Source organism: Corvus kubaryi, unplaced genomic scaffold (assembly GCF_017639235.1).
Source record: "Corvus kubaryi isolate FWS band 111438036 unplaced genomic scaffold, C.kubaryi_AGA036_p1.0 37334, whole genome shotgun sequence".
Classification (NCBI taxonomy): Eukaryota; Metazoa; Chordata; class Aves; order Passeriformes; family Corvidae; genus Corvus; species Corvus kubaryi.
In genome coordinates, this window is record NW_024581108.1 from 21,298,339 (window position 1) to 21,314,850 (window position 16,512).

Here is a 16,512-nt window from a genome sequence, read left to right on the forward strand (position 1 = left end):
GTTTTGAAGAGAAAGTTTTGTGAAATCAAGTCATCAGCCTAACAGAGGTTGTACTGTCCACGCTGGAACAAGCAAAGAGCCACGTCTGCACGGAGCTGCTCCCTCTGCAACCACGCTAATGGTAAAGAAAAACATTTTAACAGACTTGCAAACATTTCCATGAGCTGTTCAGTTAGAAAAATGGGGATTGCTGAAGTCTCTTCTGGAAATCCCAAACACCACAGTGCTAAGAAGATGGGCACTAATCCCTGAAGTAAAGCCAGCATTGGCAGAGTAATTGCTGAACAGGGTTGCACACAGCAGATCTGAGCTCTGGCATCCCCAGCAGAGCGGGGCCGTGCTGGGCTTTGCTTGCGCCAGCAGAAACGCGGCTGAATCGCTGCTGCAGAATCACTGACTGGGATCTCCTGTCCCTGCCAAGCGAGCAGTGGCCCCAGACAGCACCCTGGCCCTTCTCACAGCAAGGCCTCTGCAATGACACCTACACAGAGGGCAAAGGCTGCTACCACCCAAACTTCTGGGCTGTCCCACTGAAGAGTTCAGCATGAAGAGGTACTGCTAATTTAATTCAGATTGCAGTTGCTGCAGGCTGATAGAAACCGGCTTAAAACAAACATCCTTAATGGGCTGAAAGCTCCTGACAGCCACAGTTAAGAGTGCTGCTGGACTGGGGTCTGCACATTCCTGCCTGATGGCCCCTGCAAGGCCCCATCAGCTGCAGTCACACAACCATCTGCTCACAGCCAAGCTGGGAACCACCACCGAGCCAGGTTTAAGTAAGGGAACAAACACATCACTGAGTCACAGAGTCTTCACACTGCATCACACCCAGAATCTCCATAGTTCTTCAGTACATGGTTTTAAAGCTTTGAGGGAATTCTGTCTAATCAACAAAAAGATGACAGTGAATTGGAGACCATGCATTCTAGCCAGCACTCACGTAGACACCCTAAAATAAATCACTGACACCCCCAACTTGCCAACACTGTGGGAACCAGCATATAATAAGATCCATAAAAAACAGGTTAGACATGAGGGATACTGTTAGTTGCTGTTGCTGTGCTAGTGAATCACACAGCAAAATCAGGTCATGTTGCTCTTGAGAGGAAGGCTACAGACAGGCTTTCACACTGAGCCTGTTGTGGTCAATAATTAACCATACCAAAAAGCTATATAGTCAACATTTTCTATACAGTCAATTTTATTTGTCTGCTCTCATTTCTCAGGAATCAACTTGTTTCTGTAAATGAAGTTACAAGACCAGAATAGTTAATCAAGAACAGAAATTAGAAGTCTTCAAAAAACACAAGTGCTAACTTTACAAGCAATTTAAGACTTAAAGGCTACAGTTTGACAAAATAACTGACCATGTTATGTTCTGCACGTGAAGGGATATGTCTGTAAATTTAAACAAAGTTTCCATCTTTCACAAGCTGAGTTCTATCTTACAGTACCTCACAAATGCTTCCCACCTTGAATATCGCCACACCATAGAAAAAATAGATTTCTGTTTTTGGAGACAGGGTTGTTTGTGCATGGACATTAACAAGTACAAAAAAATTCAGCAGATAATTTTATAATATTTTCTCTTAACTACAACAGAAAGTGCAACACTAGAAAGGCATCTCCTGCCTACTTAAAATGCCTTAATACCTTTACAAAGCTAACTCTGACTGTACACATTACATCCTAGAACACACAAGTAAGTCTGAAAGTGTCCTGGCAGAAGTATGGAAAGCATGCTTACAACTTTTGTAAGCAAAAAGACACATAACAAACACCAGTGAGAAGTGATTATGCCTGGAAACAAACAAATTCATGTCTGAATGTCTGAATCTTCTCTACTAGCTGAAAACAAAAATCCCATGACATTTGTTGATTCTGCAGCTTTATTTGCATTTAAAGACTGGCTGCTAAGCTTCTCATCTGAAGAACCACCACAATCAATCAGGAGTTGCTAGCTCTGTTAGAATTAGTCTATCGGATCCAACAGATTTAAATTGCAGATTGATCCAGATTGACTTTTGTAGGAAGAGGTCCTGCTTCTTCATGTTCCTCAGTCTTGCATCTAACCACAACAAGTGCAGAGGGTGGGTATCTGTTGAGTTTTTGCTCATTCATGTATTCCAAATCTCCGTAGATGCTCAGCTTCTGAAATATTTAAACAAGTTACTTTAAGACAAAATACTGTGAATAAAATGAATTTCAGTATGCAGCTGCATTCCAGGCTCTGATGGCTGCAGCCCTGCAACACAAGCTAACCCAGGCTTTCTGCAACATCTGAAATTCATGACTAGAACTGGACTTGCATCCAGAAGAAATGCATGAAACCTGCCAGAAGAAGGGCGGATACAGCGTTTGTGTAACAGCTCCTTTGGTGTGCAAACACTGTGAGCCAGGACTCTCTGGGCACTGGGAGAGTGCCTGTGCCCCTTGATCAGACTCTGCACTCACCAATACTGTGCTGTCCCTCTGTTCTCACTGTTGATCCTCCTGCATTAAACCCATACTGGGTCCCCCCCTACACCACTCAACCCTTGGAATAGCTTCATTCCCAGAGAAATGAGAATCAGCCTCCATTTGTTCAGAGTAATCTGAAAGTTGTTGAGAGTAGAGCACTACAAACCAAAAGACATCATGTCTGAATAAAGCTCAGAGCTCCTGTGAGCCACAGGAATGAGCAAGAATGCTCAGCTATAAAATCATCATTTAAATAAACAAAATTGGTTTGCCATCCACAGCCACAAAATAAAAAACCCCCTCTTTCTAACTGAACCTCCCCCAAATATTTCTTAGTCTCTAGACAGCTGTAACATAAAAGCAATATAATGAATAAATTCGAAATACTGCAGCTCTGAAATGCAGTACCTCAGATGGAACATACTGCTCTACAGCTGTAGCTACAGTTGCACAACAAATCCAGAGCAGCACCAGCACTGACAGGACGAGCGTAGTGGTTAAAATCCAACTGGAATTTCTGAAATGAGAAGAATGTTGATAAATTTTATAGCCTGAATACAAGACAATGGACTCTATAAAGTCTGGCTCATTTTTGACTGCCTTTCCTGCCAATTCATTTGTCTCTGGCTCTTCCAGCTACATAGCCCACTGCAGACTCCTGGGTACTCTAATGCCTCTTTGGTACCACAAAAGACTTGCTGGATTCTGTTATTGGGCCCTTAGCATTCTCCTGTTTACAGATTTACAAACCAGTTTTTCTGTTATGCATCTGGGGACAACTCACTGATCCTGCATGTGTAAACTTTTAAGGACAAAGTAAAAAAGCTTTAATAAATACATACTGGGTATTTTCAGCCTGGAAACAAGACATAGCAGTGTGCTACATAACACAATCCCAAACAAGTGCTTTGCCCTAAAACACATCCAGAGCTAATGAACAGGCAAAACACAGTATTGATTAAACAGTTCCCAGAACACACTCGAAAAACAGCGCAGGAAATTATCAGTATGTTGTTCACTTGAAATGGAAAGGAAAAATCAAAGTTGGCAGGACAGCCTGCACAAAACACAGGTCCAGCACAGCAAAGCAGCACTAACAGTCAGATACAAAATTGTGATGCTGTGCATCCTGAGCCTACAGACTTGGAGACCTCGAGACCTCCCAAGAGTGCTGCACACACAGAGGAAAGGCCTTTATCCTCCTCAGTGGGCACAGACATCCCAGGCCATACGTACATGGAAAGACACTTGAAGAAGCTGTCGTTTGCTCGCTCCTCAAAGAGCCCCCGGAATGTCTGTGAGCTCCCTGGACGTCCGTCTGCTGAGGTACAACAGCAAAACAGAGGTCAGGAGAGCAAGGACAGGGAAAACCCAAACCCCACACACTGTCTGTGTAGACAGCATAAAAGGAAGCTTTTAAACCAGCCCCAGCTTACAGGATTCCATTTCCAGCAGAGCTGGGTTTCTACCACAGTTTGCCAAGTGTACACACTGCACTCTGCACAGTAAATAATTACATTGCAGCTTTACAAAAATTTGCTTTCATATGCCACCTGTAACTTCGTTTTTTAAATTTGCATGACAGGGAACATTTGCATTTACTCTTCCAAAACACAAAGAACAACTTACAGGCTGTTTTACTCAGCGACAAGGATCCTCTTGTATCTCCAGTTTCCTGATCAAGCTGTGGAACATACTGCACTTCTGGCTTTGACTAAAACAAAATAAGGAGTTAGGAGATCCTGCTAGAAAGCTTCCACTGATTTTGATAACTTACATTTTCAGAACTATTACAGAAATTAACCTTAAGACATGCTCCATTCTTTTAAGTTTGAATTTTTAAATGGCCTTAAAGGCAGTGAAAGACTAGGAAAAATGAAACACTTCTGATGGTGCTCCACAGTCTTTGGCTGGAAGGAGCAGAGTTGAAGTCAGCAGCCAGGACACCTTAATCTCAATGAAAAAAGGAAGCACCTGGAATATGACAATTTTGCCATCATCTGCTTGAAGGTAGAAAGTCCATGAAGATGTTATGAAGCTCTGAGCTGAGTCCATCATGTCACTCCAGAATGATCTCACCAGTGTCAGAGGAAAGAGGAGATGAATTCTTGGCATCAGGGACATTAACTGCAAGCACAACATTAACATTTTTTTCCATTGGTTTTTATTTGAAAAGGACAGAAGTTATGTTCTTGCTCACCCCTTGCCCCATGTCTAGATTTCAGTCTTCAGGAAGATTTATTTTCCATTGAAGAAGTTTAAAAATGAGAAGACACACAAGGAACAGAAACAAGTAGGTGGTATTTGAAAAACATGTCACCTACTTACTTGCTCTTGCCTTAACTCAGCAAATGGCAACTGGTTCTGGCATCCAAGATGGCAAGCATATTGTTCATCAGATTGGGAGTATGCTTCAGTACAGGCTGCAAGGGAGAATTTCCCCAAATGAGATGATAAATTCTGCATTTTAGTTAAGAAAACATTCCCAGTATAAGTTGGATCAGAAACAAAGCAGCAGTTGACAATCCCATTTGCAGAGAAAGATATGGCAATCCCAGGGTAGCATTTGCTCTGAGGTCTAATGACAGAATCAGAGCTTCAACAGGGGAGTTGAAATCTGGCTGCAATCAGAGCAAATGATCACCAACATTACCCTGGCTGAGCTCAGGGATGCAAGTTCTCATGGATCCTCCCACTGCCACTAAAGCTTTCCTCTACATATCACATAAAGCATCAGAGAACAGAGATGGAATCCTAAAGAGAACAGAGGGACCATCAGTCCATTAAATCCCTTTGAGGTAACACAGAAGCCATGGTATCACAGGAATATCAAGGGAGTGTTTCCTGCTAATACAGAAACTGCACTGAAAGTACTATGGAATAATTTCTTATGAAAAAGGAAGCTAACTCATTGTTTTACAGAGAGCTTCTATTAATTGCTCACTAGAGATCACAAAGACCAAGAAATCTAAAATATTTGGAGAGAATAATTTAGTTTATTCTGCCCATGGACAAATCAGGCAGATGATATACAGGCACAGCTCTCCTGAACAATTCTAAAGCTTACGTGGACAGTGTTGCAGTAGTGCCTGAACTAAAGAATCAAACCAAGAAGCAACACAGAGGACAGGTGCTCTCCCAATTTTCCAGAGGAGCAAATGGACCATCATAAAGACTAAGAAGCTGGCAGGAAGCATGGCAGCAGCAGCTAAACATTTGAGTGTTCAGCTCATGGCACCTGAGCAGCCATTCCACGCTACAACTGCCACAGAGTCAGCGTTTGCAGGAAGCACCAGAGACGGAATTGAGCAGATCAGCCAAGATGGATCTGCCAAGCACAGAACACTCACTCAGGGCACCTACCAGCAGATTACAGAACATAAGCCAGCAAAGACAACAGTCCCAGAAAGGGGAGTTAAACCAGAAGCAACTGTTCCATTACTCTACATGTGCTCTATTGCTACGTTACCCTGCTTTATGGCACTCTTTCGTGTGTGGTTTGACAACTGCACTGACAGGCTGTATCACAGCTACACATACAGTGTGACAGACTGGAGCATTAGCCCATTTCTGGAGTATTTAGTGCAGTTTTGTAACACATCAGCATCTTTCCATGTCAGGCTTCTGCTTCCCTACCTGAGCAGGCCACAAGCTCTCTTGCTTTCACAAGCCACTGAGAGGACAAAAGCCTTCCTTGAGTGCTGGCCTGGTGCTTACTGGCAGTAAAGATAGAGAGTTCCTACCCTTCATTTCTGAATAAAACATTGAATCAGCTTCCTCAATATTACTGAAAGAAGTTCTATACCATTCCAAAACCACTGTTAGTTAGCCTGTATCACACACCATCCCTGGAGGAATTTAAAGGTGTGGCACTTGGGGACATGGTTTAGTGGTGGGCTTGGCAGTGCTAGGGGAATGATGATCTTATAAGTCTTCTCCAACTTAAATGATTCTATATTTCATCTTCACTGTGAAATCTTTGCTCTAACACAGATAGCCTGAGAGAATTAGTAACCAGTACTTAAAGGTCTATTCCAAACAAAACACGTACTTCATTCCCAAGGGTTTAGCTGCAGGGAAAGCTTAGGATGTAGCCTAGGCCACAAGTTACAAGGCATATTAATATCTGTGTTCTTGCTCCACTTAAAAATTCACTTCTATACACAGATTTTTCAGGAATGGCAAATGGGACTGATTGTCGCAGGGAATTATTAAAAGACAAGTGTTCATTTGCCTGGATTTTCCCCCAGGCATTTTGTGTTTTCTATGACAAACTGTTTATAATAAAATGAAGTATTTCTAATTTATTTACAGAGACTGATGATACTTGAGAAGTTCAGGAAATCAGCAACACTAAGGAGAAACTCACAGAAAACAACCTTCCCCTGAGATTTTTTTTTTTTTTTTTCAAATATCCTGTACATAGACTTTAAGAATCTGTTAAACAAACCCAAAGCAACCGAAGGAATGCCACCAATTTAATACCACCCTTTCAGACATTGCAGCTCTCCCCTCCATTATGTCTTCATATGATGGGATGTTGAAGGGGCTCTGAGGGCTCACCAGAGTCGCATTCCTGTTTGGTCCGATTCAAATCGGCGCCATCGTCCACAAACTGACAGATGGAGAAGAGTCGGCAGCCCCGCTGGCAGGCGTACAGCTCCTCTTCCTGGGGAGGCACAAGGAGAGGCTTGCATCCCTCCAGTCCACAATAAATTGTCAGAAAACAAGCGGTTTTTTGTTGTTTGGTTGGGTGTTTTTGTGCTTCTTCCCTCCATCAGACCTACAACCCAGCTCAACGTGACGACCCGAAATAAACCCAAGCCAAGCAGCGCTAACAACTTCCGGATTTATTTCAATCAGAGCTTTTCCTTCTGCAGTGGGCAAACCCGGAACAGCAAATGCTATTTTGTAATTCCAGGCACACAACTCACAAGCAAAATGAATTTTTTAGAAAGTGCTGTGTTTGAAATTAAGAGACAGCGCTGTAAAAGATTTATTGATGTTTAACCCTACAAAGAGTATCAAATCTCCATTCTCAGAACTGAAATGGTAAAACCCAGCAGGAAAGAACAGGAAACTTCTAATTTTTACAGTGTAATACAATGTACCTAATCAGACTAATGACTCTAATCACAACTACGACAGAACTATCAGAGAAAGAGATTATTTTCTAATGTCCTACACAGCATCCTAGTTATCTGCTTATTGCCAGACCAGCTCCACAAACACAAATGTTTATTTATTATATTGAACTGAATGGCAAAAGTGCTTCCTCACTGCCAACCATTAAAATTAAGCAAATATAGAAATCCTACACCTAGTATTTCTTCCGTCCACAGCACCAAGGGGATGGATGTGAACCAAAACCTTTGTCACCGGACTGTCCCACCTCTGACCACACCCTGTCACTGACCCATGAATCAGAACTTCAAAGCCAGCAGCCACTCGAACTGCACAGGTGCAGAACAGGCTCTGAAGTAATTTAACAACAACCAAACACACCGCACCTCTTGTACAACCTGTTGTAAACGACCTGGCCATTGTAACCGAGACCATGAGTTCACGTGCTTTAAAGGCACAAGAGTAGAAAATTGTGAATATAAGTTAAAATTCAAGTCTCACACTGACAAAGTGGGTGTGCTGTCACAGAAAACATCTTCTGTACATTGATACCCAGATAAATCAGTTTACAAATATATCTCCATGACAGTCTCAATGAAGTTTATCTCATTTTCCAATCACAACAAAAACAACTTCCTTCAATTCCACCAGCAGTTTTGTGACAAACAGAACAAACACTAAATGTAAAGGAAGATGCGATTGTACTAGTGAACAGCTCCAACAACACATAACAAAATTAATATTCAAGAACTAAAGTAGCAAAATTCAAAAGTGCAATAAAAATCACAGAAATATCAGCCCTCCTTGAACTTCAAAAGGTCCTGCAAGAGAAACAAGAGCAACGCACCAAAACAAGCTGTAAGTACACATGTAAATTTACTTTTATTTCACACAACTCCCTGCTCCTTCTCTCCATGGTGACACCAGGATCAGCTACAAAATCCTACTGAATTCCATGGGGAAGCAGACAAAGCCCTGTTACCTGATCCTGGCACTGCTCCACTTGCCTGCAGCCTTCCTGTGAAATCCTAAATCTGGGATAAGAGTGCCACCTGCTACACAGCTGCAGCTGATAATGAAGTTTGTTGCCAAAAAAGAACAAGGAAAGATGAGATTTTTAATCCAGGATTTTCCAAATTTAAGCCCGTAGTTCAAAGCTGTACAAAGCACGAACCAACAGCAAAACTCTGAGGTATGAAACTAAATTCCTATCACACACTTTCGGTATTTTATCATGAGATAAGAATTTCCCATAAAGGCTCTGACGAGCTACTTGTTTGTCATCGTTTATGTTTCATCCTTCAACATCCAGTGCCGCACTGGCACCCTGACTCAGGATCTCTGCGCTGCCACAAACGCAGCACTCTTTTAGTGCCCAAAATATGGAACAGCCCAAGCCAAATTACAGTTGCCTTTTTAGGAACAGGAGGAAAAAACAAGAGCAGCAAAACGCCCAAAACCCACAAAAGCCGCAGCACTGACAAAGCTCTACTTTGACAACAGCGCTTCACTGGCAAGCGGCAGCCTGCCCATCTATTTCCATAACGAAGTATCTGTCTTTAGAGACGAGACGGAGCTGCAGGGGGAGAGGGGCAAAGGAGCGGCCGTGCCGGCCCCGGGGAAGGCGGAGGGAAGCGGCGCAGGTGCGGGGAACGGCCCGCCCGTACCTTGGGGTAGGTGTGCAGGGAGTAGGTCAGCTGGCAGGCGCGGTGACACGACGCCGTGTTGCCCAGCACGGAGTCGAAGGCCTCGGAGGAGGCGGCGGGGAGCGGCCCTGCGGCGGCTTCCGCCTGGATCACCAGGAACAGCGGCAGGAGCAGGAGCAGGACGGCGAGGCCTCCCCGCCGCACCGCCATCTTCGTCCCTCCGCCCCGGCACCGGCCGCCGGCAGCCTCTCGCGAGATGTGCCCACGCCCCGCGCGGGGCCTGCTGGGAGGTGTAGTCCGCGCAGCGAGGCACGCCCGCCCATTCCATAGAGCCTCGCCCCCGGTGGGCACTACCGTGCGGAAAGGACGAGGCAGCGGCACCGCCTACCGCGCGGGGCCTGCTGGGAAGTGTTGTCCGCACCGCTGGGTACCCCCGGCCATCCCATAGGGCCTCGCCCCTGGTGGGAACTACCGGGCGGCAATGGTGGGGCGGCAATGGTGGGGCGGCGGCGGCGGCTTCCGTGAGGCCGGGCTAACATGGACCGGTTCGTGGTGCGCCGTGCCCGCGACCCGCAGAGCCCCCGCGGGGCCGCGCCCGGGCCTCGCGTCTGCCGGCAGGTCACCCTCGAGTCCCTCAAGGCAGGTCACCGGCGGGAGGGAGCGGGGGCACGGCCCGGCCTCCCGGGGCCGAGGAGGGTCGTCAGCCCGCGGCACCGGGTGCGGCACGGGCGGGGCAGCGCGGGGCGGCGGCGGAGGAGCCGTGTGTGAACACCGGCCCTGCACCGAAATCTTTGCAGGGCTGAGGTGGGATCCTCGCAGGGAAGCGGTTATACAGGTGCAGAGGGCTCTGCTGCCTTGGAGGGGGTTCCATAACTCGGCGTGGTGCAGGGTCAGGCTGGGCACACGATTCTAGGATAGCCCGGTGGCACCCACAGTATTTCCAGCTGGCTCTCTTCCCTCCCCAGCAAGGAAATCCCTTCAGTTCACTTCATGGATGTCTTGCGTGAGACCTGCACAAGAGCTGAACCTCTCTTGGTCACTTGCTTGTAGAAACACAACAGCAAAACATTAGCTGCACCAAAAAGTTCATCGATGTGTGGCAGAGATCAAAAGAATACTGCGTAAAGCACTGCAGTTGTCTGACCACTGCTGAATAAGATGTCTCACATCCAAAATACGAGACTTGAACTGTTTGCAGTCTGTTCTGTCAAGGTCTGTGGCAAAACCAGTGAAAAACGCTGCAGCTGTGCAGTGTACTCAGGTCTGCATTCGTGTTCCCTAACGCTTTGTTTCTCACCTTGCTGGCATTATTTTACTTTTGCAGTCAATCTGAGTGGGATTCTAAGGATAATCAGCCACCTCCCCCTTAATCCCTTTTCCTATTTAGAGGCATTTATACAATGGATTCCTTAAATTCAGAACACTTCCAGGAGATGTTTGCTGTTACCTGCCCAGAGTTTGGCAGACCAAGGTGATGCCTCTCACTTTGCTTTCTGGTTACTAGAGTCTTGATTTGCAGGGGTTTTCTAATTCCAAGCAAGTACCCATCATGATCAATAATTCATGCATTGATAACAGCCCCATTAGCTGAAATGAAGGCAGTGTCCTTACTTATAACAAGGTTCCACTTCCCTAATGGCTTTTCTCTTTCCCAGAGAGTTGTGGTTGTGGAAGACATAAAACGATGGAAGTCCATACTTGAGCTTCCTGGGCAACCAAAAGAGAACCTGATGGAAGCTTTGAAGGAGCTGAAGAAGAAAATACCTTCCAAAGAAGTGTTATGTTCCACTAAAATAGGTACATCTGGTCTATCTAAACTGTGAATATTAGGCTGTCTTGTGTCTGCTTGGCTTGTCAGTACACAAAGAGACTAGTCTGGAAGCTTTTTAAGAAATGAGGAAATTGCTGCCAATAAAATATTGTTGATATCAAGCCTGCAGTTTTCACAGCTTGCACTGAAAAAGTCAACTGTCCTCTGATTCCTCCCAGGAAATACTGCATCACCCCTTTTGTGGTCAGAGTTTTGAAGAGCTCTCCTTGGTACCTGTGTGTTTTATTCCTTCTGCTGTCTGTCAGTGCTCATTTATCTGATTTGGCTGAATCCTCTGAAGGTGTGAGAAAATCTCCTCAGACTGGCTTCCTGCATCCTCATCCTGAGGAATCCCCGGCAGATGGGCAGCTCCATGCAAATGGCACAGCCCGATGCCTGCCTCTTTTCTGTAGGACTTGGGGGAGGGATAATGTGTGACCGCATGGTCCCTGGCTTTCCTGAGCAGGGAGAGCATCCCGGCCTTTGTTTGCCATCAGAGCAGGCGGATCTGTATTCACAGAGCCCTGGAAAAAGAGATGTGATCCGCCCCTTTCCCCGTCCTTCTAATCTGTCGTTTCATTTGCTATCTTCAGCTTATTCAGGCTTTTCCCGGGATTTTTCCTGTCTGAATAGCGCCGGGCTGGAAGAGCCACTGAAGCCTAACACTGACATCTCCTGGCCGACAGCGCTCCTGGCCAGGGAAAAACACCCCTTTGGAAGCAGGAAGGTCCCTTTTGTCTCCTCGCAGGGGAAAGCCTCTTCTGCACTGCTAGGCCCTTTCGACAGGAAAGATTCTGCTTGGAGTCACCGTGGTGTTCACATGTTAAAGTGCTACAGCCATCACCAGCAACATCTGTGTCCTTAAAGGGGTTTCCAGTTAAAAAACAGCATTTTTTATAGGCCAAGCTTAAAAGCTTTCACCAGATCCAGAATCTGTGTAAAAAACTAGTGTAGCCCTGTGTTACATAAGTGTTGCTCCACACCTTGGTGACTTGGGAAGGTGATTTTCACAATTCCTTGCTTATTTCTCAGGCTCCATGCTTAGCTGCTAGTCATTTTGTATATATGTTTGTGTCAATGCTTTGGTTGTTTTGCTGAGACTGCCTGAGTTAAAAACATGTGTGGCTCCTTTGGCACAGATGTGATTTGGCTGGTGTCAGTTGTGTTTTTTCCCACCTGCCAGTCCCAAAAGAGCTGTTCCTGTTTTCCAGGTCACACCGTGAACAAGATGCGCAAACACCCCGACCCAGACGTGTCCGGCCTCGCCAAGGACATTTACAGGGAGTGGCGAACCTTCATCAGGGACCACTCCAACAGGCCCTCCATTGAGGTCAGGAGCGACCCCAAGACTGAGGCTTTCAGGAAGAATGCTCGGAAGCTGCTCTGTGAAGCCCTGGAATTAGAGGTACAATTCAGAGGCACTTGTCTGTGGCTCAAAAACTTCCTTCTTGTAGGAACAAGTTAAACCTTTTCCAGCCAGAGCTACTGCCAAGCAGAGTGGGGACAAGACCAGGTGATCTGTTCCTATTTTTAGGGATTCACAGCACATCCCTATTTATAAGTAACTCCATTTGCAAGCTAGATAATGTTTTTTGGTTGTTAACCAAGCGAACCTGCTAATTGTAAGCAAGGTGTATTTTGTCATTTCTATAACCTGTCAACAGATTACTTGTGTAGCCACTGCAGTTGGGCTGTACAAGAGAAGGAGGAAATTAATAGAGCATGAGGCTTTTCCTATTAAATAGCTGTGGAAGCAAGAGTGGGACTTTTTGGGTGTTTCCTAATTCAGTATTTGTAAATTTCAATCTATAGCAAAAACGGAGAGGTAAGGTTGACAGTATATAAAGTGGTGATAAATACCAGATCCCTCAGGTATGTTTAACTAAATGGACAAGGCTTTGCTGTAAGGCTTAATAATAGTTTGCTTGGTCTATGAAATGCCATAATAATTATCCTTTTCAATTTATTCATTAATTATCCTTTAAATGACGAGTCAAGTGTTAAACACTAAAGAATTTCAAAGTTTTGTGTTTGCTGGCTGTGAGAACAACCTCTCCAGCTTCCAGTCTGGTGCAGCATAGAAGGATGGTTTGCTGTAGGAATGCCTCAGAAAGGCAGGAACTTACCTTTGCTGGGTAAAGCTTAGATCTTAGCACAGCTATGCATGGTGTTAGACTGGTAGTAAAGTCTAAATCTGTGGGACATAAAGACTCTGGTACCACCCTAAAACGAGTAGAATTGGGTAAACAAGAATTGGGAAAAAGCAGAATTGCCTCTGAACAGGACTCACCTGAAAACACCTGCAGCCACCACATGTACAAGCAGAGGTCACAGCAGTTGAACTGCTTATAAAGGCAGGGGAGCCACAGCTGCTGCACCAACACCTGAGAGACTGACAAAAAGGAGAAGGGAAGGTGGGGCTGAGTGGGTCCAAGGGGCTTTTTAGTGATGTGTAGCAAAACCTGTGTGGCGAAGGACTTGCAGGAATACTACTTGGCTCACTGGAATCTCCTGCATGCAAAGCATGGGAGATCCCCCATCACAAAAGGCAGAAGTGAAATTAAAACCATTTCTTGAAGGGTGGGGGATTTTTTCCTAAACTCTGCTGAATTACAGGTTTTGGCACATGTTGAAGCAATAACTACATAATTAACATTTAGCAAATCCCTTTCTGCGTTCTTAATTACACCTCCTTCTACACACAGAGAGCCCATATTTCCCTTTATAGCACCAGGCAGAGTTGCCAAGTGTTTGGCATGTCTTAGAGTTGCTGTTGGAATCAAGTTTAAAATAGTATCCAAGGTATCTTATGTCAGCAAGATCAAAAGTGAGCTTTATGGAGACACTACAGCATAGTTTATAATTGCAGTTGAGCTTGATACCCAAAGCTTGTCACAGATTAGTTTCCTGTTGTGATGGCAAAGTACTGCCACCCAGCTGGAGGTGGGGATATGTTCCCTGCCACTGACCACGTTGCCTTGTCCTTTAATTGCTAGGGTGGAATTAAATTGCTCTTCCTGTTACACTTGTGATGGGAAGCAGATTTCCTTGAATCTAAGCTGATTAATGAAGAAACACTGAAAAGCAGCAAACTCCAATTTCAATCAGCTGGCCTCCTTATTAAATGTAAAGATCTAATTTTATACTTTGCTGTTTTCAGATTGATCACCCACTGGCTGAAAATATTGAGCGCGAAGCTTTTCATCTCTGTTCCCGCCTCATTAGCGCTCCGTATCGCAGGGCTGTGCGAGCCCTTGTCTTCTCATTAAAGCACAAACCTGAAACCCGAGCAGGAGTCAAGGCTGGCACACTCACTGTCCCTGCCTTTGTACAGAGCCATAAAAAGTGAGGTGTTGAGAACTTCCTGTGCCTGCATTTCCCTGGAACTGGGAGCCCTCCCTGTGGTGAGGGGAGTGCAGGAGGGCTGACTGTGTGTGACTCCCTGGCACCACTCCATGAACTGGGCTGCTGGAGGGAAGAACTAATGATGGAATGGGTGCTATAAATCTGACTTGGTAAAAATCCATGTGGGCTTGTTGCAAGGAAAGTTTCTTCTACTCTGCTGTATATTTTCCATCCTTGCTGACTCACCTGTTTCTCTCTTCTGCACATTTGTCATAGCTCAGTTTAGCTCCATCCCTGATGTGGATCTTCAGGTGTAATCAGCTGAATAACCCTTTTAAAGGAGCAGCTCTGTGCTGTGCTGGTTGGAAATACTGGGAATTCAGGGTAATTGGTCCATGGGAGGGGATTCCTAGTGGATAATTGCAAACTCTGGTTAGCCCTAAGTCAGCCATGACTGCTGCAGGTGGGCCCTGCCTGTGGCAAGAGCTGTTTTGCCAAGGTGATTTCCCTTTGCTGCATTCCAGAACTGGATGCAAAATGGATTTCAGTAACTTCCATCATCTCAGCCATCCTGTGATTTGGGGCATTTTCTAAAGCCCCAGGGTATAGGTGCTATCTGATGCCTCTGCTGTTCAAGGAGCAGCTCACTCAGCCTTCCAAACCTCACTCATGATGTAAACATGGTGCTTGTTCTTACTGTAATGTGAAAGAAAACATGTAATGAATTTTCTAAATAAAATGAAATACTCCTTTTACAGGCTTTTTTTTTCCTCCAAAAGGAACATGGTTCAGAATGTTTGCGTGAACAAATCTAAGCAACAAACTATTGTTTAAATTCTTTCTAGTTATTGAAAGCTGGAAATCTTGTCGCTATATTTGCTCTGATTTCTTTCCTGCCACAAGCTGTCTCGTTCTCCATAAGCTATTACTGAGGCTGTTCCAGGCATGGTGTTCATGTCTTCACCTAAAAAATGACTGACTGCCATTACTTGGACCTGCTAGATACTTTTTTCTTCTGTAGACCCTTAGCAGAAACACCCAAAATTTACTTGAGGTGTTGAAATTTAATTAGATAATTGCAGGTTCTCTTAAAAATATCTACACTGTTTTGTTTGCTTGGGCCAGTCCAAGACCAGTTTTGCCTGTACACATTGAAGGTGTCCCCAAACAGCTGAACACAGAGGTTTTATTTGTAGGACGTTAAGGTTAGGTGTGTTGGAGGCAGAAACTGGCAGATCCTTGAGTGGTGATGGTGTGGGTAATATTCAATAAGATGTAATACTTGTTGACCAAGCTATAGCAAGAAATGGGAAAACCCTCAATTTCTTACAAGCAATCAGCTCCATTCCCCACTTAAATAGCTTCAAACTGCACAGCTGTGATTGAATTTGTGTATCCTGGACTGTCAGGAGGGGTTCAGGATCAATGAAACAAGTTTTGCATCAGAGCTGCAATGCCAAGACCTGCAGTATTTATTTTTAGCTTCCTGTTCCTGGTGCTGGGCTGTGTTTTCTCTATTTGGGTAACATGTGAGAAGCAAAATTCCTGAAAAGGAGGAACTTCTGGTCTAAGGAAGGCCAGGCCAAGGAAGTTTCCCACACAGGTCAGATACAGTCTGGCTGTGCCAAATACTTTTCATTTAGAAAGTAACTTCAGGGATGCAGAGTTGCTGCACACGAGCAGAAAACTCTCCTATAAACTTCCTCTATTTAATGGTTGATGTTTTTGCCCAACTTGTTTCAAAGGAACCCAAGTGTAAAGCTCTGGGTCCAGTTCTTTTATCTTGATGTTAAAGCTGGCAGTAACATCTGGGCTGAGGATTCACAGACTCAGCTTTGCAGAAAACTGACTGGAGGAACTGGGAAAGAGTCCAGAGAGTTGGACTCAAGACCCACAGCACAGGAGGGATTCAGGGAACAGGGAATGAATGCTTTAAGGACAAAAACAGAAGGGAAGGTGGGGAAAGGAAACAAAAACAGAGATGGGAAAGCAGTAGGCCAAAAAGGGCTTCGTTTTCCCAAAGGGTGATGCTGAGTATGACAACAGGATACTTGATACCTGCCACTAATGAAGTTTTTAATTAGTCTATAAAAACAGATTCCCTCCATGGAACAGTGTCACCTGCAC

General features: G+C 45.0%; 2 protein-coding genes across 3 annotated transcripts; one reads left to right on the top strand and one right to left on the bottom strand.

Annotated features, from left to right (window-relative positions):
* Positions 1-1,183: 1,183 nt before the first annotated feature.
* TMEM59 (transmembrane protein 59) lies at positions 1,184-9,477 on the bottom strand. The gene is made up of 8 exons (XM_042030746.1): positions 9,252-9,477; positions 7,024-7,129; positions 4,789-4,883; positions 4,435-4,587; positions 4,090-4,174; positions 3,697-3,781; positions 2,869-2,977; positions 1,184-2,151 (listed from the first exon to the last, which is right to left on the bottom strand). The coding sequence occupies exons 1-8, from the start codon at positions 9,438-9,440 to the stop codon at positions 1,996-1,998; spliced, it is 978 nt and encodes a 325-aa protein (XP_041886680.1). The 5' UTR covers positions 9,441-9,477; the 3' UTR covers positions 1,184-1,995.
* A 159-nt stretch (positions 9,478-9,636) lies between these two features.
* Positions 9,637-15,138, top strand: TCEANC2 (transcription elongation factor A N-terminal and central domain containing 2). Of its 2 annotated transcripts, none has more exons than XM_042030747.1 (4): positions 9,637-9,869; positions 10,886-11,027; positions 12,252-12,445; positions 14,201-15,138. In XM_042030747.1, the coding sequence occupies exons 1-4, from the start codon at positions 9,768-9,770 to the stop codon at positions 14,387-14,389; spliced, it is 627 nt and encodes a 208-aa protein (XP_041886681.1). In that variant the 5' UTR covers positions 9,637-9,767; the 3' UTR covers positions 14,390-15,138. The 2 variants fall into 2 exon arrangements, with proteins under 2 accessions (XP_041886681.1, XP_041886682.1); XM_042030748.1 differs by lacking the exon at positions 9,637-9,869 and adding an exon at positions 10,089-10,442.
* Positions 15,139-16,512: the final 1,374 nt, after the last annotated feature.

Bases quoted from the DNA above. Each gene is read 5' to 3' on its own strand.
- TMEM59 (XM_042030746.1), bottom strand. From the start codon at position 9,440: ATGGCGGTGCGGCGGGGAGGCCTCGCCGTCCTGCTCCTGCTCCTGCCG. The intron at 4,884-7,023 runs GTGAGCCCTCAG...TCTCCCTTGCAG, and splicing joins CAAACAGGAATGCGACTCTG to CCTGTACTGAAGCATACTCC. The intron at 2,978-3,696 runs GTACGTATGGCC...TTCTCATTTCAG, and splicing joins TTCTTCAAGTGTCTTTCCAT to AAATTCCAGTTGGATTTTAA.
- TCEANC2 (XM_042030747.1), top strand. From the start codon at position 9,768: ATGGACCGGTTCGTGGTGCGCCGTGCCCGCGACCCGCAGAGCCCCCGC. The intron at 9,870-10,885 runs GCAGGTCACCGG...TCTCTTTCCCAG, and splicing joins TCACCCTCGAGTCCCTCAAG to AGAGTTGTGGTTGTGGAAGA. The intron at 12,446-14,200 runs GTACAATTCAGA...TGCTGTTTTCAG, and splicing joins GTGAAGCCCTGGAATTAGAG to ATTGATCACCCACTGGCTGA.